We start from the raw sequence: 22,348 nt of genomic DNA, 5'->3' as shown, positions 1-22,348 counted from the left end.
GCTGTGTTGTATTTTTACAGATACAGGGTCAATGACCATGACAGCAAATCGTCTCGATTTCATCTTGACCAAAGCAGTAAAAGAAGTGTGTGGTGCTATTGTTACATACATGATCCCAATCCTTATCACTCAGTGAATTTGAAGCTGAATTTGGAGTGACACAGGCAATTCAATATGTTTATTCCAAGTAATATTTTGATCTAGGATTACTACAAGGAACTTACTTTCTGTTTCCCTTTCAATTTCTATATTGTTTTTTGCTAATTTTGGTAGTTTAAAAAGAAAGGTGATCTCTTCTACTAAATTTGTGAAAAAAATATATTTCGTTTTTTTTATATTTAAAGACAATTTGTTTGCACGGAACCACTCATTTATATCGATAAGTTCCGTATTTACAGAATCGAACAAATCCTTTATGTTGCTATGAGAGTAAAATAAATTCGTGTCATCTGCAAACATTATTGGATCGAGCAATTTTGTAGCTCGTTTCAAATCGTTTACGTATATTAGAAATAAAAGTGGGCCTAATATCGAGCCTTGAGGTACTCCACAAAGTATGTGTTCATAGTCAGTTTTACCTTTTTCATAGCTTTTAAACTGTTTTCTTGGAGAGAGATAACTACGAAACCAATTCGGTGATATGTTTCTGATACCATAAGATTCGAGTTTTTTTATTAGAATTTTGTGATCTACGGTGTCAAAGGCTTTTGATAAATCTATGAATACACCTATTGCATATTTATTTTCATTAAATGACTGGAGTATTTGGTCAACAAGTTGGACAATTGCATGTTCAGTAGTATGTGCATGTTGAAATCCAAACTGTTTTTCATATAAAATGTTATGCTCTAAAAGAAATTTATATAATCTATTGTACATGATTCGTTCAAGTAATTTTGAGAAACAGGGCAGTACGGATATTGGTCTAAAGTTTGTTGGTAACGAGTCGTCTCCAGTTTTAAAAATTGGAGATACTCGTGCTATTTTTAGTTGCTCGGGAAAAATACCTTCTTTTAGAGATATTGAAAAAATGTGTTTTAGTGGTTCAAATAGTTGATCTTGACAGTTCTTAACTACATTCGAACTGATATTGTCATATCCTGGACTTTTGTTAATTTTAAGAGAGAGGAAAGCATCAGTTATTTCTTTATCAGTCAATGTTTCTTGCTTCATGTTTTCTTGATTTCTGTTTATATACGCGTCAAATTTTCGCTGAGTGTTAGGAATTGCTGATGCAAGTTTAGGTCCGGCATTAACGAAAAATTTATTGAAAATTTCAGCTATTGTTTTAGCGTCTGTTTTTTCTTCACCATTTGAAATCAGTCTCTTTCGGAATGAACTTACTGTTTTTTTATTCCCAATAACTTCTTTAATAATTTGCCATGTTTTTTTTAATGTCAAACTGATACTGTTTTAGTCGATTTGCATAGTGTTGTTTTTGTGATTTTAGTTTAATAGATTCAAATAAGGTTTTATATGCTTTATAATTATCCTCGTTCAACATAGTTCTCTTTTTAAGGAATTTATCGTATAATTTTTGTTTCTGCTTTGACGACTTTATGAGCCCTCTTGTCATCCACGGACTTAGTAAAGATTTAGATTTTGCTTTTATTTCTTTTATTGGAAATGTTTTATCATATAATGAGAGAAATAATTTAAGAAATTCGTTGTAGGCTATGTTTGCATCACTTATGTTTTTGATATAGGACCAATCTACGTTACTTAATTTTTCTTTGAAAATTGCAATTGTTTTGTCATTTATATTTTTTTTATATATTATTTGCGAGTCTGATTTACGGTTCACTTGCTAAGATCGCGTGATCACAAAAATTGGAAAATGGTCCGAGATATCAGTCTTTATGATACCTGCACTTGTTTTATCATTTAGATTTATATTAGATAACACGTGGTCAATTAAAGTGGCACTCCTTCTTGTTACTCTAGTTGGCTTGTTAACCAGAGGAAAAAAACTTCTTTCGAAAATAAAACGTATAATTTTTTTAACTTTTGCATTTGTTTCGTGATCTAAGAAGTTTAGGTTCAAGTCACCTACAATATAGGTTGGTTTATTATTCAGAACAGCAGGTCTGAGTAAATCTTTCAAGTAGTTATGAAATGGTTTATAATCGCCAGCAGGTTTCCTGTATACAGCATTAATAATAATGTTTTTGGTGGCTTTATTGATTATTTCTACAGAAAGTGACTCAACATGCTCATTATTAATACTCAACCCAGGACGCACTTTGAACATTAGAGAATTGTGAATGAAAATACTAACTCCTCCTCCAACACTTTTATCTCTAATTTGATGTTTTGAGGAGTAATTTGGCAAACTGTAAAGAGAATTTGCCCAATTATCTTCACGACACCATGTCTCTGTTAAACATATTATTTTAAATTCATGTTCTAAATTTGACAGAAAGTTTTTAAATTTTTCAAAGTTCTTTTTTATGCTCCTTATATTTAAATGTAAAATAGAAAAAGAAGTTTCGTGATGTAGATTTTGTTTTGCTTCATCTTCGGTGAAGTACTTTTTATCTGAGAAAAAAGTTTTGTTTAGATTTACGTCAGGGTCTGTTGAATTATCTAAGAGGATACTTTGCGAATTAAAAGTTCCGAAAACTAATTTTTCAAAATTTTCTCCTATGGTTTCAGCCATCTTGTGAAAAAGCAAATCTATTGTCTTATTGCGTAATGGAAACTTATTCATGTTTTTGGTTTGAAATCCCTAGAAAATACTTTGTCATATTTTAAAATTGCACATTTACCAAGTTCCCTAAGTCTCGAACTTCAATCCATTTCTCCTTTCTGATAAGCCTTGTTGCTGCAGAGAAATCTTCATAAATATAAATACAAGTATTTTTAAGCTTCTTTGCATTCATCAATATTGCTTCCTTGTCTTCCCAGTTTAACAATTTAGCCACTATAGTTCTGGGACCTTCTTTTTCCGTCATTGGTCGAACTCTGTGTATTCTTTCGATTATTATATTTTCCAGATTCAGTTTCTGTTTCAAAAGATTTTTTACCTTCTGTTTGCAATCTTCCCAACTTCCTTTCTCATGTTCTGCCAAACCATCAATTCGGAGATTATTTCTTCGCGATCTATCCTCCATTTCACGAAGTTTTTCCTTCAAATCCTTCAGCTTTTCATCCCCAGTTTTTATGTGGGTTTTGGAAATTTCAAGTTTGTCATCCACCATGTTTTAGTGAACTTGAAGACTATCTGCAATTTCTGTTTTTTCCTTGGAAAGCAGCTTAACTTCTTCCTTTAAGTCATCGAGTTCTTGATTTAGCTTGTCCAGTCTTTGGTTCATAATAACTGTGTTGGAGCTTATTATTTGCAATAAAGTCTTTTCCAGTTCATTAATCCTCGTCTCACGTGCTTTTCTATCTTCATCAAACATTTCTTTAAATATGTTTCTAACCAAAGAAATTGACACGTTCATATCAACCACATCTTTTTGTGCCATCCTCATATAATTGTGTTATGTAATATAATATAATATGTGTTATTATAAAAAGTTATAATAAAGTTTTTTATTTTTTATTTTTTAGAGAGAGAATAAAAACACGTCTTTCTCTTACGAATTATACTCAATATCTTAAAATTGGAATGCAGGTTTCACCTGATATACAGTCAGTTTCTATACATAACAAATATGTAAAGGGTAGTCAATTTTGCAGCATTGAAAAGTATGTATCATTCTTTGAATTTTCACTTTGTTGTTTCGAGCTCGCAAATGGTGAATTTACAGGGTAAGAATGTGCGCTACTTGGTTGATACTGATGCAAAGTTCCCTGTGGATGGTTATAATTCATGGAGGAAATCTGTTGAGGTGGTGGTTTTATTTGTTGTACTGATATCTTGATACTTTCTACTATCAACTTGAAAGAATCATTGATGTTGAATTTGGCGTTTGCGAACACTTTATTAGATGGTTACTTGACATAGCTCTTTTCTGAACCATACATACATGTACAATTTAATTTAAGAGAAATGCACATATCATGTACATTGTACCAATCAGAGATAAGCAACGTTTTGGGTTCTTTTTAAAATTAGGGAATTTAAAAAAATTAGCAATGTCTCCAAAACCCCATTTAACGCCTATCCTGACTTTACTCATTGCAGTATTGTAAGCTGCAGGATTTATTCTGACTAGTCTGAAGGGTTTTGAAGTTGAGGTCTTCATGGGTATGCTAAGGTTCGTCCCATTTGCTCTATGACCAAACTGTTGGAGTTGAGGATAAAACTTTGAATCTGCGAGCATCCCAATGTCATGTCGTCGCCCTTCTACTGGTCCCAAAAGGTTTGCGACCTTCCCAGTAGGTGTTGCAATTGACTGGAATTTTAAACATGGACTCTTTTAAGACCATTGTAAACAACTCTCTGAAGCTCTCCAGGTCTGCAGATGGTCCTGACTGTTAACAATCTAAATTCTGCTTTGCTTTCATCGTCAGTAATTAAATCAAGGCCAAAGTTTTCCTAATTCCGGTATGGACATTTAGGATTTTTTGATCTGTTCATATCACACGTTCATTCAGGCATTGAAAGTCAGTCTGCGCATGAGCGGCGGACTTTCGCTTTTTCAGCAAAATTTCAAAATGGTAGGGCATGTTGCGGAACGCTAGCTAATTAGGTTATCAGATTTTACCCTTGAATGATTTTGAACAACAGCATCTTTCATAAATAATAAAAATTTATTCTTTGACGCAAAACGATTTATCGTGTGTTCAGAAAGACGGTTGCGGTGAAAAAACGAAGCATGGAGCAAAGTGTTTTTAAATAACACCGTTTTTTGTTGTGCAACTTTTTTTTTCCAAGTTTTGTACATCTTACAATAATCATTAAATTATCATATTCTAAAGTTTTTATGGTACATTCGAAGACATATACAGTCAGATTTATGTTCGAATAAGCTGTGAAAAACAACAGTTTGCTGCTTACATATTTTTTTGAAAAAATAAGCTATGAAACTCTGCAATAATGATGGCAATAATGATGGAGCACTATTTCACGGACTGGTCAACTTTGAGATGACATGATGGAAAAGAAACTCACAACACTCGTACTACCTAGTAAGTACCATGATTTACTATTTACTCTGCTATTCCAAAACTTAACTAGCTAAAATATATATAAAATTAAAAAAGAAAAATGTCTAAACTAAGAGTTCTTAAACTTTCTTTTTTTTACTTGTGGTGTGAGACTTTTGGCTACAGGTTTTACTTTTAAATGATGATGCTCTAACATAGCCTTTAGTCTGGCAGTATGTGGTCTCACTGCTGCATACACTGCCCTTATGTTATTAAATATTGGGTGGATACTATCTGTCTCTTGTTCTCCGTACATCCCCAGTCCGATTTTCCATTTCCTGATGAAATCAACCACGTGATCCTCCAACATATGTAACTTTGGCGTTACTGACGTATCAGGAAAGGTTAATCTTAAATAGGCCAACAGTGTTTTGATAGCTGTATCTGTAATATAGTTTAAAAATAAGAACATTAAGCTGTGCTACAGAAATATCAAAATATGTATGGTGTGGCTATATAATACTTTAGTTTTCACATCTTTTATATATGTGTGTATATTCTTTAGCTGAGAAAGCTTGATGTTTTGTCTATAGCTAATAGTGCCCAAAGAGCAGCTTAAAGTTATTGCATATCTTTATTGCCTCCATGTGAACATCTGTAGCACCAAAACCCAAGGACACTACCAAAATCGGAATACTGTTACACAGCTTTAGAATATTCTGTATCTATATAGAAGTAATTTTTTTATTAAAACAAAAATTACAGGAACCTACAATTTGTGGTTTACCTCCTCTAAAGAGCACGTACAATATGCATTAATAATATTACTAGTGTTAAACTTTACCTGACGCATTTTGTGGACATCATTGCCCACAAATGATTTGCCATGATATGCTTGACGTTCTACTCCCAATTCTTTCAACTTTTCGTCCAATTGTTTGACACATGGGCCAGTATTTCTCTTCAATATACTTATCTTTTCTAAATCATTAGTCTGTTTCAACTAAGTTGAGGAAGTAAAAATGTGACTAAGTGATACAATTCTTCTATATAATAATACGCCAGTTCTGTCTGCCTGTCACTTTTGCAAAGTGGATAAAATTTCTTTGATAAAGTCTATAAAATATCGCCTAAAAATTTGTTCTGTAAATTAGCAAACTTTGACGTTAAAGCAATATTGACGTCAAAGGAAAGTATATGAAGATTAGTGAAGCCATTCCATTGCACTTTTAAATTTAAGGCTAAATAACTTGGAAACGGATGGAAATAACTGACGTCATCTCCTGCATAGGTAACTAGGGACACCTGGGACCAATTTGGGTAAGTTTCCCAAACCTGGGTCCCCGAATCCGTTTCGGAATGGACGGGTTGATGACGTCATCAAAAAACCTTCAAACCCTAATATCTCTGCAACCGTTTGTCAAAAATACGCGATCCTATACATTTTCTTGATCAGCGTTTTAAGATCTATACGATGAAAGCAACAGGCATACACATTTCTAAAAAAAAAATTGTGTTCTGACATGTCTCTGCTGACGTCATCAAAATTTAAATGACGGTTGTTTTTCTCTGTTATCCTGCCTAAGTGGATTTTTCCACGGGCCTTATCGACTAGTACTTTAATAAATGAGTTAATAAATGTAGAAATATTTATACCTTTTCCTTTAATTTTATTTCTAAATGTTCCAATCTTGGTTCAATAATGTTACGTAATTCTTCCTTTTCATGGCTCTTCAAAACATCGGTGGTAAGTGCTTCATGAACCAAGTCAATTTTTTCCAAGTAATCCTGAAAAACGTATTCCAGATCCCGTATTCTTATTTACATACTATCTACATACTTGAATCCTGCTTCATCTATCACCTTGTCATTGATACCCATGCTGCCAGCTATTTTAACGTCTTACAGATAACATCTATCTTCGAACATGTTAAAAAATTTTAAATAGGTGCCCAAAGATATGTGCAGTGAGGAAAGTGAAATCTAAAAATATATTATCCAGTTTATGTCTTGTTTTTAATTCTACAGTGCAAAGAATGTTAATTGATCATTTAAAATAATAACCTGATCAAGAGGGATGTTGAACATAACTTCATCAATGACATTGTTGTAGTTTTTGGCAACGTTTATATCACCGCCAGCATTTTTGAAGCTCTCATAATCTGCTTTTAATGTTGCAAAAGTTCGTTGTTTGGCGTTGCCCCGCACCGAAGTTGGAATTTTCATGTTTTGTGAAGTAATTTCACACAACAGGCAGCAGTGACGTCCTATAGAGGAAAAAAAACATAGTGAAAAATATTTACTTTTATCAGTGGCAGAAATTAAATTAAATGTGAGAAAATTATTTAATTAGCTTAGTGATTCCATACATTGCACATAGGAATTCAAAATCCCCAAACATGAATACTCTGATTTTCCTTTCCCTATTATTAAAAAAACGTTGAAAAAAATTGTGTTTCTTAGGCATTTATGAATTTCCACTGAGATATTTAAAAAAAAGTTTATTGTGAACTGAGAAATTTAACCTGTCAACAATTTCTTTACAATTAGGATGACATTTTAAAGGACCACCGTGATCTCCCCCAATTTTCACATGTATCTCATTGTTGTGGATTTTCTTTGCAACAAATTGTGAGTAGCTAAAAAAATAATTTAATTTGAGATCATTTCACATTTTTATATTTTTAAGATGCAATAATTTTAAAAAACTTTTTAGATAAGCTTTTTTAAAACATGTACTATTTCTATGCACAAACGTACTCATTGAGTGCATCAAGATACTTAAGAATGTGTGTTGGAACATCTACAACATATCCCCATGGTGCTTCATTCAATAAAAACTTTCCATGGCCCTCTTTAACAGGAGATTGAAACGGCATATTTTCAACATTAATGTCTTCTCCTGTCTACTTTTTTGCTATACTCCTTTGTTTTGACTGAGATTCAATGTTAATATTTAATGATTTCAGCCACCTATAATTTTAGGAAATTGGAAAATAATTTTTGCACTTGAAATTTTTTGTTATATAGTACTAACAATATTAGGAATCTGTGTTTCTTTCTGGATAAATGCACAACACAAAGAAACAAAAATAGAAAAAAATTGACCTGCCCATTTTCTTTAATTTTTCCCTTGGGATTCCAAGATCAAATTTTATTACGACCATGGTTTCAGGAGAAAGGATAGGAACTGCAATGTTGGCTTTGTTCAAAATTTCTTCCTTTTTATGTTCTGCAAATGTTTTTACCACTTTTGAGATTTGATTAAGTATAGAATCGGTGTACCACATGTTGAAAGTTTTAATTGGCCAAGAATAAACTTGCTTCTGTTCTCTATAGTTTTTCTCCAAACTGCAGAAGACTTTATAGCTCTTGGTGTTGAAGTCAAGACCAGGGGCTGCAAGAAAAATGTAAATTTTTTAAATAAGATATGTGCATATATTGAATTATGTGAGATATTAAATTATGTGCAGATATTGAATTATATATGTGTAGATATGAAATTATTTATATATAGGTATAAAATTATATGCAAAAGTTAAATTATGTGTATTTGAATGTAAATATTTTATATGAAGACTGTACAAAAGTTTATCCAAATTTAGCCAATATATTATGCTGGCTAAATAAAAAACAAAACAAAAAATAATTGTTCTTACTCTTGAACCACCAGTCATAAATTCTATTCCACTATTAGGTAACGGAGATTTAGCCATTTTGGTTTTTATAACATGAAAAGTTGCATCTTCAAAATCTCTGATCTGGCTCAAAATCTCTTCAAAATCTTCCTTGTCAATACTATAAACCTCACTTAGTAAACGTGGTTTTGCTGTTTCTGGCTTCTGATCAGTGAGAGGGTCCAAGTTTTTTATCAGTTGCGTTGTTTTAGAAGGTGTAAAAAAGTCAGGAGAAGCAGGTGCATAACATCTTGGACATTTTGCACTTTCTAAAGTTTGACCTGCAACTGTTGGTATGAAACATCTGTAACAGAGAGAATGCTGACATGTGGCTAATAAAACTGGTGCTTTTATTATATATCTGCAGGAGGGACATAAGCACAGATCTAGATGTGAATTGTTCTCCTTTTTAAAGTTTTGATTGTAAAGTTCATTTGTTTCATCTTTCATTCGCTGACCATATACGATCGTTACTTTTTTTGACCATGCTGTCCTCCATTGTTTCGTGATGCATAGAGAGCCTACAATCGGAGAGTAACAACGGTAAAACACTGAAAGCCCTTTCAACGCAGCTTTTAGACCCAAATATGCATTCAAAAGCTCGACAATGCAACATAAGTTCGGAAATTATTTCCGCTTTTACAGCATGGTTTTCTGCCACATTTTCTTCGGGCCATCTAAAAACTGACTGTAGTTACGTTTTGCAAAAGATCTAAAAGATCGCTATTCACTTAAAGCTTTACGTGCGTCGAATATCGTATTAGAAGCTTCAAGAGGGGTTTTGAAATGTTCTATCAATTTTTCAAGGCACCTTTTAATCTGCGTCATGGTCATCCCAATATTGTGGATCATACCACTTCATCGCTTCATTAATTTCAGATTCGCTTTCCGTGAATCTCCGTTCAAGAACATCAGACAAACCTAGTGCCAATTCACTTTTAGCTCTTGCAGCGTTTTCCCGCGAAGCGTCAGAAGGTTTCATTCCATCGACTAAAACTGCAACATATTCCTGATTACAAACTGTTTTGATTCTTCCGTGACCTTCTTTTAAGTAATTTCCATTCATTGGTGATTTTAAATGCACTCATGTAGCTATCCAATAGTTCGTCGTCAGTTCAAACCAAGTCCTCTAGATTCTTTAATTCGGCGCATGTCCGCTCAATGGTTGCTACCATTTCATAAGGCATTATGCTATTTTCTTTAAAAATTCAGAAGGCTGGTCCAGCAGCGTCGAGTATATCGAGATAAGACGCAACCTTGCAGAAAAATTCATAGTTTTTAAACTTAGCTAGGAGCCCTGAAATCTTCGCTTTGGTCTCATTATGGACAGGTTCTAATAAAGCGATTTCATAGGCTATTAAAGAACCAGGGCACATCTCTAAAAGAACTTTGAAGTCTCGTCGCTTGTGATTGATTGATCGCTTGTGCCTCGCGTACAGTGTTTCTTATTTTCCCCGAGTTTTTCAAAACATATATTGCGATGTAAGTGTCATCACAAATTTTCATGGTAGAATCATTCACAGCTGCTTTAAAGGCCAATTTAACGCGATGGTTGCTACAATGAATCGGTAGCAGCCAGTCACGATTCGATGCTAACTGTGTCAGAATGCCGTTATGCTGTCCCGTATTCACACTCGCCCCATCTGACGTAGCAGACACAAGCTTGACATGATATTCTTCATCCTTCATCTTCAACTTTCCTTCACCCTCGTGAAAAACTGTGTCTATTCCAAGCTTTATGCTATTGGCGTCAACTCCACCAAACTAGCTCATTTCCATCAATGAAGCAAGGATGTAACAAGGCAAGCCATTTCTCTCCACCCGGACCATGACAAGCTTCTTATCAGACCCACTTTTCCTTGTGTGTGACCCATCTGTAAAAAGTGACATAAAAGTTTTCGAAGCTAGAATGGCAGCACATTTCTCTCGAATAACTTCTGCAAGGATGTGAATATATTCTTTGCATGCTTTTGTGATGTCCTTTCCATCTATCAAAATAACTCTGTTGTCACCAGGGGCGGATCTAGGATTTTTTTTCTGGTGAGGCAAAATTTGACAGATTTTTTGGCAAAGTAATATCAAGGGTTGTGGTGTTGTAGGAGGTAAAGCGGGCGTTTTGTGTTTTTGTTATAAAAGGAGCTAAAATCTTTCCAAAAGTGAGGTTTTTAGTTATTAAAAATCCTTCCTAGATTAGAAACGAAAGTGTCTTTATAGCCCAATAAATAAAATTAACCTCCGTAGTTTAACACTGGTATCATCTTAGCATCTTTTTAACGTTTCACGCATTTGTTACAATATAATTTGTTATAATTCGCCGAGGTATAAATTTGGGGAGTTACTTTATTTCAAAATATGCAGTAAGTCTAATAGCTAATAATACAAAAAATTACAAGACTATGTAAGGAATACATAGTTAACAGCAGTGCAACGTAGAATTATTGTTAGGAAAATTACAGCCTGTGTTAACAACCAGCATATGCGAAAACAAAAGCAGCATGTGTAAGATAGCAACGCATAATAAACGTCTACAAAAAGTACATTGTAGTTACCCCTTTATGAAGTTAATATAGTTTAATATTAAGGTTACCGGTGTAGTTTTGCACCAAATTCTATTAAGCATTAATTTTATTGTTAAAAAATGTCCACAAAGTTAAGCAGTTTTTTAAGCCAGAAAAGAGTTAGAAATCAGAAAAATAACATAAAAACATTTAACATGTCTGCATATTATTTACCCTCGCATGCCCCTGTCAACTGTGTTTAAAAGTATTTTAATACTTTAAAATCTTTAAAAAAGTTTTAGTAACTAGGTCAATTCTGAAGATTCTCATATAAAAAGCAACATATATATATACAAATTCTACTTATATGCATTAGTTAACATGACATTTTCAATGGTTTGCAGTCTGTAGCAGAACGTTCTTTAACATGCAATTCTTGTTTCGATTTGTATCATTTTACGTGAAAATCATTTCTATGAGTACAAGTTACTTTGATATCATATTTTACAGTTTTCCAATATTATAAATAGAATCTCCTGTGTTCTTTAATTGATGGTGATTTTCATTGTCAGAAGAATGTTCATCATGGCTGACATCAATACAGTTGAACTCATGTAATTCGAACTCCTATAATTCGAAAACTCACTTAATTCGAACAGATTCTGTGGTCCCCTCAGAATTTACCTTGAAAACCTTACAAGAAAACTCTAATTAAAACTATAATTATACTATAAACTATAAAAACTATAAATTCGAAAACTATAATTCGAACCCATGTAAATCGAAAAATCATGTAAATCGATCAGATTTTCCGGTCCCATCAAGAAATTTTAATCATGTAATTCGAATTTTCAAATTTTTTGAGTTTTTGAAGCTTACCAACTCGATAATTTGCAATCGAATGTTGTTTGTTTTTTACATTTGATTGGAGCTCGGCCACTGCTTTTGGCTTCCATTTCTTATCAAGACAAGATGGGGAAAAGAAAGCATAAAGAACTCACTTTTTAAAACAAAATATGAAGCTCTCCGTGACTTGGAGGATGGTATGTCCAATAAAGACGCATCCATCAAGTACTCCGTTCCAAGCAGCACCTTGTCAACATGGAAGAACAATAAAGAGAAGATATTCCTTGCTTTCAAAAACTCGTCACTAAAACATCAATTCTTGAAGCCATGATAATGCTCAAGACGGCTTGGGATAGTGTGTCGAGTGAAACAATCGTAAATTGCTTTCGAAAATCAGGAATCTCGGAGGTTGCAAGGAATGGTGCTATGGATGAGAATGACGATCCTTTCAAAGATACGGAAAGTGACAAGAGCGATTCAGACGACGAAAATGATGAAACGAATGTTGTAGAAGATTTGAATCAAGATCTAGACCGATTACGAAAGATTAGACCTGACATTGCACCTGACGATCTGGATGTCGAATCGTTCATTGATATAGATTTCAACGTTGTTACTAATGAATCACGCCCATTCTCTTTCAAAGAAATCGTGGATATGTATAAAAATCCGGAAGTAGAAGTCATCGATGACGGCTCTTCAGACGACGAAAGTGCAGAGTGTCCTGATGATGAACCAATTCCACCCCCATCGCAAAATGAGATTGACGACGCAATCGAGACTCTCAAAAAGATGACCCTTTTCGAATCATCGAACGTCATCCCATTGATTCAGAAGATCTTCGAAGAGATTTCCAAGAAACGAGAGCAGAAAATGAAACAATCAACAATCAAAGACTTTTTCGAAAAATTATGAATTTAGTATTTCATTATTCTAACTCGAAAATACAAAAAATAGTTTGAAAGTAAACCTGGGAAAGACTTCTTTCATCGAATTAGGTCAAAAATATGAAAACTCATCTTGTTCGAAACTCATGTAATTCGAACAAAATTCTCGGTCCCTTGAGAATTCGAATTACATGAGTTCAACTGTATATCTATTCCTAAAACAAAATTTTATATGTTGTATTGCTCAACAAAAAAAAAGAAATATTATACAACAAACTTGGACTATTCTTAGATTAGGTATTGTTTCATTCTTTTGTTTTTAGCAATTTTATCACAATTAAAAGCAGCATGGGGAAGTTAAGGATCTCCTCGTGTTCTTAAAAATTTTTAAAATGAGCAGTGGGATGTTGTATATAACATCTACTGTTTAAAAGTTCCAACAAAGTCAAAGTTCTGAGGGACACTCAAAATCGAAAAGTATATGCTAAACGTAAATTTGACGTTGGGACAAGGTAGAATCCTTTGACGTTTAAGTATATCTCATACTGTAAACATCGATTTTTAGAGAACAGAAAGTATTTTGAACTTGTTGTCGTCACCTGCTCAACAGGATCACATATCCGAGTGTGTATGATTTCAGGGACTGACAACATTTGAATATTACCTATCTGTAAATCCCCAGGGAATGGGGATCTACAGACCTATTTACATTTATCTTACACTTTTGCGTTTATGAAAGAGCTGTCCCTTAGTTATCTTACAAGAATTATTCCTTTTCCACAGACACAGAGATACACAGTTGCATAAACGGCTACACGAAGCCTGTGACCTTAAGACAATAAACAAAAAACTAACAAAATTCCAACTAATACACATGCAGCTTAGCAATACTCTATACCAAACTTAACATACACCTGCAAACATTTTTTAACCTCCAAGACAGTGTTTACATAAATTGCCTCAGTTATCTCGTTTAGCATTGTGCTTTAATAAACAAACAATCCATTTGATCGAGGTCAAGTTAAAACCTTTTGTTTTGATAAGAAAGAGATTTTTTAAATCACACGTTTTGTAAGAACATCTGGTGGTTTACCACTTTTAAGAATAGTTCTTGACATAAAGGTGCCTAAAATTCAGGAGCAGTAAAAACTAAAATATTTGAAGGTGGCAACAATACTTCCCTCCAGCTTTTCCAATCCTTTTAATATCTGAAAGGGTTTCCAAATTCAAAACTTCTTCATTTAACTTAGCTAGCATACATTTGCTTTGATTTATTCTAGCCACTTGAGCTGCTTTCTGGAATTGGACCTGACCCAGCTGAACCTTGTTGAAAAAGAAGCATCCACTTGTCGTCCATTTAACCATACCCGTGGTTGTTTTAGGCGTTTAAACTTAAAAACCCACAGACGTTTTAGGCGTTTTTTTCTTCCCATATCAAAATTTCATTCATTGGAACTTGAAAACCCGCGGACGTTTTAGGCGTTTTTTTTCCATCTGTGATTTTCATTCATTCGGAACTTTAAAACCCGCGGACATTTTAGGCGAATCGACATTTTTGCCTAAGATCGCCCCGGGTTTTTTTTGAATAAAATTTTAATGATAAAAAAATTGATAAAACGCCGCATTGTGATGATGTCAAAATGAGCGGGATGCCAAAACGAAATTAACAAAATAATTCTGTTTTTTATGGGTTATGCTATCTATAAAATGTTTTTTCTACGGCCACAAAATTAGGCTTAGGCAATTGCTTAGGCTGCCTAACCCTAGATTCGCCCCTGGTCACGTTGACATTTTACGAGGGCTTTGAATTATTTTAATGGCATTGTCGGATTTAGTGCTAGTTCATATGCCGTTCGAAACGGCATATGAACTAGCAGGTATGCCTGTTGTTGAGTACTTGTTTTCAACGCGTCTTTTATCTCCTATGGATAAGAATTTACTTTCAAGAGATAGAGTGGAGTATTCCTTAGCTAATATAACACTTAAAAAAAACCGTCACTGGCAATTGTTTCTGTGGAGGCAAACTCGTTTGTGCTTCTATCGCCCATTGGTGACCTTTACCTAAAAGTAATTTAACGATTGTAAAGCAATGTAATACCCAGTCTTCCATTTTTGAATTTTCAGTTCATTCCATTCTGAGTACTAGAACCGAACACTAGTAGATTTTTGCGAAAATTATTATAGATACTTCAATTTGATTGGTCGCGCTTTCCGTCATGATTAAAGATCTAGTGGAGATTTAACAAAGTTGGTACCATTGATGTAAGCTTCAACGGCAGTTCGTGCACTGCCTTTGCACGAAGGATTACAAAAAATCACATTTTTATGCTTTGCACTTAGCTTGCACCAAACAACATTTGTTCTATCTTGTTTTTCTATTGTTTTTCTATTGTTTTGTATCCAGTAATAGAAGATTTGCTATAATTTAAAAAAGTTCTAAGTTCAACGTTCGCCATAACTCAACTTAATCTTACGATCACTGCTAGATACCGAATGGTTTTCTTATTGACGTAAAGTTCAAGTCGATCATGCCCTATGTATTCGAATTCGAAACGAAGGTGTTATTACGCAATGCAATACGCAATTCATTTTTCAACGGCATGTTTTTCATTCAAATTCCGAACTTTAACTCATTTTTTTCTTTGATTATTAGTATAGTAAATAATTACTTTATACAAAAGACATTTCAGGTGCGCATTATTGAAGTGACTAAATTGTTTTTGGTGCTTGATTGAAGACGCTGCTCCATTGCTGCAGGAGCGTGTGGGGGCGCGATCGCGCACCTCAAGAGACGGAGACTGTTTTTAGTAACAATGTTTTTCGATCGTGATATTCGGGAAATTTGAGAGTAGACCTTATAAACATTTCAATACTTACCTTTGAAAAACAGCATGTTGTCATACATTGCTATGCCATTCACATTGTATATTGGATCTGCAATTAGTTTGATGTCATCCATCCTTATATCACTATATGCTAGCTGTTCATCTGTTGATGGACTTCGTGCCAAAAGATATAGTTCTGGTTTTTCAATCTCATTTTGAACACGTATCTTTTCGTTGACAATATGTTGTTCTTGTCATCAATTTGTGAATAAAATTAAATTACTAACCATGCAGTGCGTAATATTCTTCATCACTGAAATGTATCGCTTTGTCATATAAATAATTTGTCATCATCAGAAGGTGACTGTGATTCGAAATTGTTGATGCATCATGCCAGAATATCAATTTTTTTTGTCTTTGAAGTGATTTCAAATGCTGCACCTTTTCTGAGATAGGTAGATTCTCACAATTGGACATTTCTTCTAGTCTTTCCAGCTCCATGATAACAATATCCTCTGTCATGTTTTCATAGTAACTGTCAGGGAATACACGGATCAAAAGAGACAATGGTAGGATTTCTGTTTTCTTCTTTCTTGCACTTATCCCCTGGAGAATGGAACTGGCTTTCTAGTAGAAGTTCACCATTTTCATTTCTTTTAGGAATAAACCTATGGATATGGCTATCAAGATCTTCTTCATAATTACCTTCAGAGTATTCTGTTAAGTAATCGATGGTTGTTTGTATCGATGACTTAATTTCAAAGGGGAGTAATTTTTCACCTTCAAACACTTTTTAGGAGGGTACTGTTTTTTCCAACAAATCCAAGTAAGTGCAAGCAAGTGTAAGATTTTCATAATTGCAAAACTTTTTGAAGAGTCCTGTAACTTTACTTTTTGTTTCAGCACGAGTTTTGGGGTCTGCTACGACATTTCCGTATGAATTTGCAAAGCCTTAGCTGCATTTTTAACTTCGAATTTAATTTTACCTGAGTCCCGTAAGAGGTAAAAATTTGTTGTATAAAACTAATCAACGTTACTAAAAGTACTTTCTAAAAGTGCTTCTTTAAACGCCAGTTCTACTCTATGGTTGATACAGTGAATCATAATAAGCCACTCTCTGTCGGTAGCCATTCGAGTCATAAGACCAGATAAACGGCCTGTGTTAACACTTGCGCCGTCTGTTGTTAAAGATATTAGTTTTGTTGTAAAATCTTTTAAGGAAAACTTTCCTTCCTCTTTAAAAACATCGTCAATAGCTTTTATTAGCGGTTCAGCATCCGTGCCACCCCAGTTAGCCATTTCCAAAAGGGAGGCAGCAAAATACGTTGGTATACCTAAAGTTAACAAATGATACATACAAAAATAGTTGGATTATTCATAAATATTGTTTCAATTATAAAATACAAGCCACAGTAAAACCAATAAAAATTACCATTTCTCTCTACTCGAACCATCACCATTTCTTTTTCACTGCCTGTTTTTCGCGCTTGACTTCCGTCAGTTAGAACAGACATAAATTCTGACGACGCTTATATTACAGCTACTTTTTTCTCGACTGCTTGATTGATAGCTTCTAGATAACCAAGGTACGACCGTGTATCATCTTTACCTAAAAATTCTTGGTGTGACAGTTATTAAAAACAGAGAGAATCAAAGGTGTTCACACTATAGAAAATAAAATAACAAATACAATCTATCAATCTAACTCCATTTTCCCTTTGTCACTTAATCAGCGTTTTGAATTGTCTTGATGGCAGAGATGGTTCCAATGTCAACGTGTATGCTGTTCGTAACATTTTCTGGGATGCTTCATTGCTTGCTTTTTTTAGGGAGCTTGTTATCTTGGGCTGTGATGTTAAAGGAGTTGAATTAGTTTTAATTCGTGTATCTGAATCTTCCGAGTTGTTTAAACTACATGCAAACTTGTGGCAACTACCATCACTATGGCGAAAAATCTATAAGCCGAAATAATGTCTAAAGTTATTTAAAATCGTGTCGATTTTCCGATGTGTTAGGGGAGAGATTTTTGTAGCTGTATTGTGTGTTTCTTTTTGTAAGAAACACGAAAAAATCAAACTCGTTTTGTCTATACATGCAACGAAAGATTTAAAAATTTAACGACGAACGGCGATAGAATTGCTTTTTTAGATCACGTTTTAAAAATTTAAGAACGAAGAACGGCGATAGAAAAGCTTCGTTAGATCGCATTTTAAAAGTTTAAGAACGAAAAGCGGCGATAGATATGATTTTTTATATGCAAAAAATAAGAATTAATCATACCAATAAAAAAATAATGCATACCTGATACTTCGTCACAAAACTTGTTTTCAATATATGCCTGGATTGCGGTTTTGGCTGTCCCTTTTATCGTAGAACAATTTTGTATTTTCATTATGACAAATCAGCCAACAAATAAATAAAAAAAGTTTTTAAAACACATGTTAAAATTTTATTTTTAATTTATAAAGTAGCACGAAGCTTTTCGTAACTGAGTTACATTTTCAAGTGATAAAAATATCCTAAGCTAAAAACCTTTATACAAAATATCTACAATAAAATAATTAATCGATTTAATTAAAATGTTCTACCCAAGGGAATACAAGTAAAAATCATGGACAAGCGAAACAAAAGAAAGAAAATGTGTAAAATCACCATGTGTAAAAATAAAATAAAAGAAAAGAAACAAAAACTAATTGCCCACGGGAATAGAGAATAAAAAGGCGATTGTGTAGATAAAAAGCTATGTAACTCCATTCCTAAATAACAAAAGTGATTTGGTCTCTTTTTGATCATTCAAGAGGGCCTTATGGAAACAAATGAAAAATGCCTCCAAAATCTTTCTTTTTCTAGTGTCTCTTGGCGCCTTAGACAAGATGGACCAATTAAAGGCGTGATCGGGATATTTGACTAAGTGCTTAGAAGGTTCGAATTTCTCACTGTTGGAGTTATGTTCTTTCCATCTCACAATAGCATTTCTCATTGTGTCTCCTATGTATATAGTGTTACACGTCGCGCATTCTCCCTTGTAAATGACTTTGCTATGGTGGTTAACTTTATCCTTTAATGGGAAAAGAGACCTGACTTTAGTAGTTTTCCACGTATAAACAACTCTGACTTCCCCATTCGTAAACGATTCTATGTTTTTGGCAACTTTTCTAATTGACGCCTCATTCTTGGGACAGAATGGTATTAGGATAAAAACTTTCTTTTTATCTTCTTTGAACAACCAGTCTGGGATTATCATTTCGTCAGACAGATTAGGCTTGAAAGCGTTTATTTGAGCTTCAATAAAACGAACCGGAAAACCTACAGCTTTGAACTTTTTGCGGATTCTTTGGAGCTCAAGATTGAAAGAACTTCCGATTCTTTCGGCTCTGTGGAGTTCACCTTTGATTATACTGCGTTTGTATTGTGTGGGAACTTTAGATGACCAATGGAAGAGTAACTTTGACTCTTTGTTATACACACTATATGTATAAGTGCCGTTCTCATTTCTTGAAATCTGGGTATCAAGGAACTTAGACGGATTCTCTTCTATGGTCAGCTTGATATTGGGATGGTAAGTGTTAAGAGCTTCAAAGAGTTCGTCTGGTACTCCTTTCTTACGGCGGTGATAGGTGTCATCAACATATCGTTTATAATATTTAGGATTTCTCGGAACTACTATTTCTCTTTCAATTTTGTTCATGAAACAACCTGTGAATACAACCGATAATGGGCCACCCATGGTGACACCATCGATTTGTTTGTACAAATTGCCGTTTGCTGTAATTATGCACGCTGTAGTGAGTTTATACAACAGTTTCTTGAAAATTGATCGAGACGCAATAGGTTGTAGTTGTTTGTCGTCGTATATCTTCTGGCAAATGTAATCAATGGTTTCTCCCACAGGTACACTTGTAAATAATGACCCAACATCATAACTCACGTCTTCCTCGTCTGGTTGTAAAGGAGGAAGGCTATCTAACGATTGAGGAAACTTTTGTGTGTCCTTGATGACAAACTCGTTATCTGCAAGTGGCGATAGATATGATGCAATAATTTTACTTGCTGCGTAGTAACAAGATCCTGTTTGGTCGATAATGGGACGCAATTTTAAATCAGTCAAGTTAATGTCATTGAAATTATCGAATTTATGTGTCTTTGCAGTGGCGAAGAAGCGTGCCGGCTGATTACTGCAAGGTCTCATGGTTTTGTAGTCAGGGTGATCTTTGAAGTTGCGATACAAAAAACTTTGAAAACTTTCAAGGTCTTTGATGATAGTATCTTCTGATTGTACATATTTTTCTTGTTGTATGCCTTCATCGATCATAGTTGGAACCTTCTGTTGGTATGCTGTCTTGTCCCTAATAATGACACTTGTATCTTTGTCTCCAGATAGTATGGTAATGTTTGAATTGCTCCGTAAATTCTTACAAGAATTGAATATGTCATCTTTTGCAAATTGGACATTTCTGGCAAATTCATTAGTCGTCTTTCTCAAGTATTCATGGAATAGTTCCTTTCTTTCTTGTTCGACATAAACATCTACTTTTTTTGCGAGGGACTCAAATTCGACTGCTATACCTTTCTTCACATACTTGTTCTTATTAATGTAACTGTGGTGGAGACAATACTTTAAACAATCAACATTCAAGTTTTTGGTCGATGACAGATTAATAATGGGAACTTTATATTCATCATATGACCGTTTTCCTTGTTTCCATCTCAACCATTGATCTTCTTAGTTTTCATTCTCAGTTGTTCTAAGTTAGAGTCATGTAAACGCTTCAATAGTTTCTTTAAAAGAATTTTGCTAATTACTGTACCAGTCAGTGAAAAAAGTTCTCTCCACGCTACTCGCAATTCTGTACTCTAAAGAAATTTATTTCTGCTTCTTTTTCTTTTGAAAGAAGTTTTACCGTTTTTACCTTTTTATTCAAAAAAATGATCAATGTGTTTTACCTGTTTTACCAAGAAGTTATCAATGAGTTTTCCCGATTTACTTTTGAACACGCAAATCTTTTTCTTCTTTAATATTCTAGACATCGCGTGACCTTATTTAAAAGAAAAATTTTGCAGTCTCGCATTTTTTTTTTCTTTTTTCTTTCCGTGATGTGATTTCTAAGAATTATTACTCGCAGTACACTCTACAGTTTTATTTAGGAGCGTGATTGTTCACGCACCTAAGAAATGAATTGATAATTTAGCCGAGTTATTTTTCACTCGTCTAACACATTTTAGGAGCGTGCCAAGGTGCGCGCGCGCGATCGCGCACCTAATATGACGCATAATGGATTACTTTGAAGAACAGACAAACTTCTTCGCTCTGCTTTTCTTTTTTCAGTTGATAAACAACTTGTTTCCGTTAGATACGGCGTAGACATTAATCCGGGGGTAAAAATAAATTATTATATTTATAACGTCTTCATGGGGCTTTTAAAATAAAAACAAAACAAATAAAAACGTTTAAAAAAAAAAATTTAATAAAATAAAGTTTTCAGTAAAATAGAGTTTTATTTTTTAAGGTAATGAGAAAGAAGAATTAAATGATTATATAGTAACCCCCTGATTTGCGTTTTTTTAACTAGGTATATTTTAGCGTACAACCACGTCATAAGAAAGTGACCCGTGATTTCCGTGTCGTGGACTCACAGTTTTACTCACACAAGGGAATTAATATATAAGATTACAGTGCACTTAAAACTTTTACGCCAAATAACTTGAAAACGAGGTGTTGACGTCAATGTTTTTTCACCGCGTTGGTAACTAGGGACCACCTGGGACCAATTTGAGTAAATGCCCCAAACTGGGTTCTCGAATCCATTTCGGATTGATGACGTCATCAATAAACCTTCAAACCCTAATATCTCTGCAACCGTTTGTTAAAAGTACACGATCCTATACATTTTCTTGATCAGCGTTTCATGATCTATATGATGAAGGCAACAGGCATACAAATTTCTGAAAAACAATTTGTGTTCTGACATGTTTCTGCTGACAACAGCACAATTTTTAAGTCCTGATATCTCCTTAGGCGTTCCTCGAAAGCATGTCATCCCTATGCATTATTTCTATCAGCGTTTCAAGATCTATACGATGAAGGTAACAGGTATACAAATTTTTAGGTTTTTACGGACCATTGCTAGTGTCAGCATAATATTCAAACCTTCATATCTTTTTAACCGTTGGTCAATAGCACATGATATTATACATTTTTCTCATCAGCGTCTTAACCTCTGCAAATTACAGGAAACGGATACACCAATTTTGCGAACTTTTTTTTGTTCATGCACTGGCTGATTGATGTCAGCAAAAAACCTAAAACAACCTATTTTTATGTTATTCTTCTGCCTAAGTGAATTTTTCCACGGGCCTTATCGACTAGTATTATAATACCCGTATACGTCTGTCTGTCACGCAAAATGGTACATAGACACACGCAATGCGGTATAAAAAGGACGGACGAACCCGTGGATTTTCCACGGGCTAACAACTAGTATATTAATATAAGTGACAACCTTGATGTTATGTTCTAATGGTAGTAGTTGGTGTGACAATGTAGATCCGACAAGAAAATTCCGATATTTGCTGTTGTT

The 22,348-nt window shown here is 34.1% G+C and overlaps 1 protein-coding gene across 1 annotated transcript; it reads right to left on the bottom strand.

Annotated features, from left to right (window-relative positions):
- Window positions 1-2,459: 2,459 nt before the first annotated feature.
- LOC130641911 (uncharacterized) lies at window positions 2,460-3,382 on the bottom strand. Its single transcript, XM_057448927.1, has one exon. The coding sequence runs from the start codon at window positions 3,198-3,200 to the stop codon at window positions 2,751-2,753; it is 450 nt and encodes a 149-aa protein (XP_057304910.1). The 5' UTR covers window positions 3,201-3,382; the 3' UTR covers window positions 2,460-2,750.
- Window positions 3,383-22,348: the final 18,966 nt, after the last annotated feature.

The sequence above is a fragment of the Hydractinia symbiolongicarpus genome, chromosome 4 (genome assembly GCF_029227915.1).
Source record: "Hydractinia symbiolongicarpus strain clone_291-10 chromosome 4, HSymV2.1, whole genome shotgun sequence".
In the NCBI taxonomy this organism is placed as follows: domain Eukaryota; kingdom Metazoa; phylum Cnidaria; class Hydrozoa; order Anthoathecata; family Hydractiniidae; genus Hydractinia; species Hydractinia symbiolongicarpus.
This window is presented reverse-complemented; position numbering and strand designations above follow the sequence as displayed.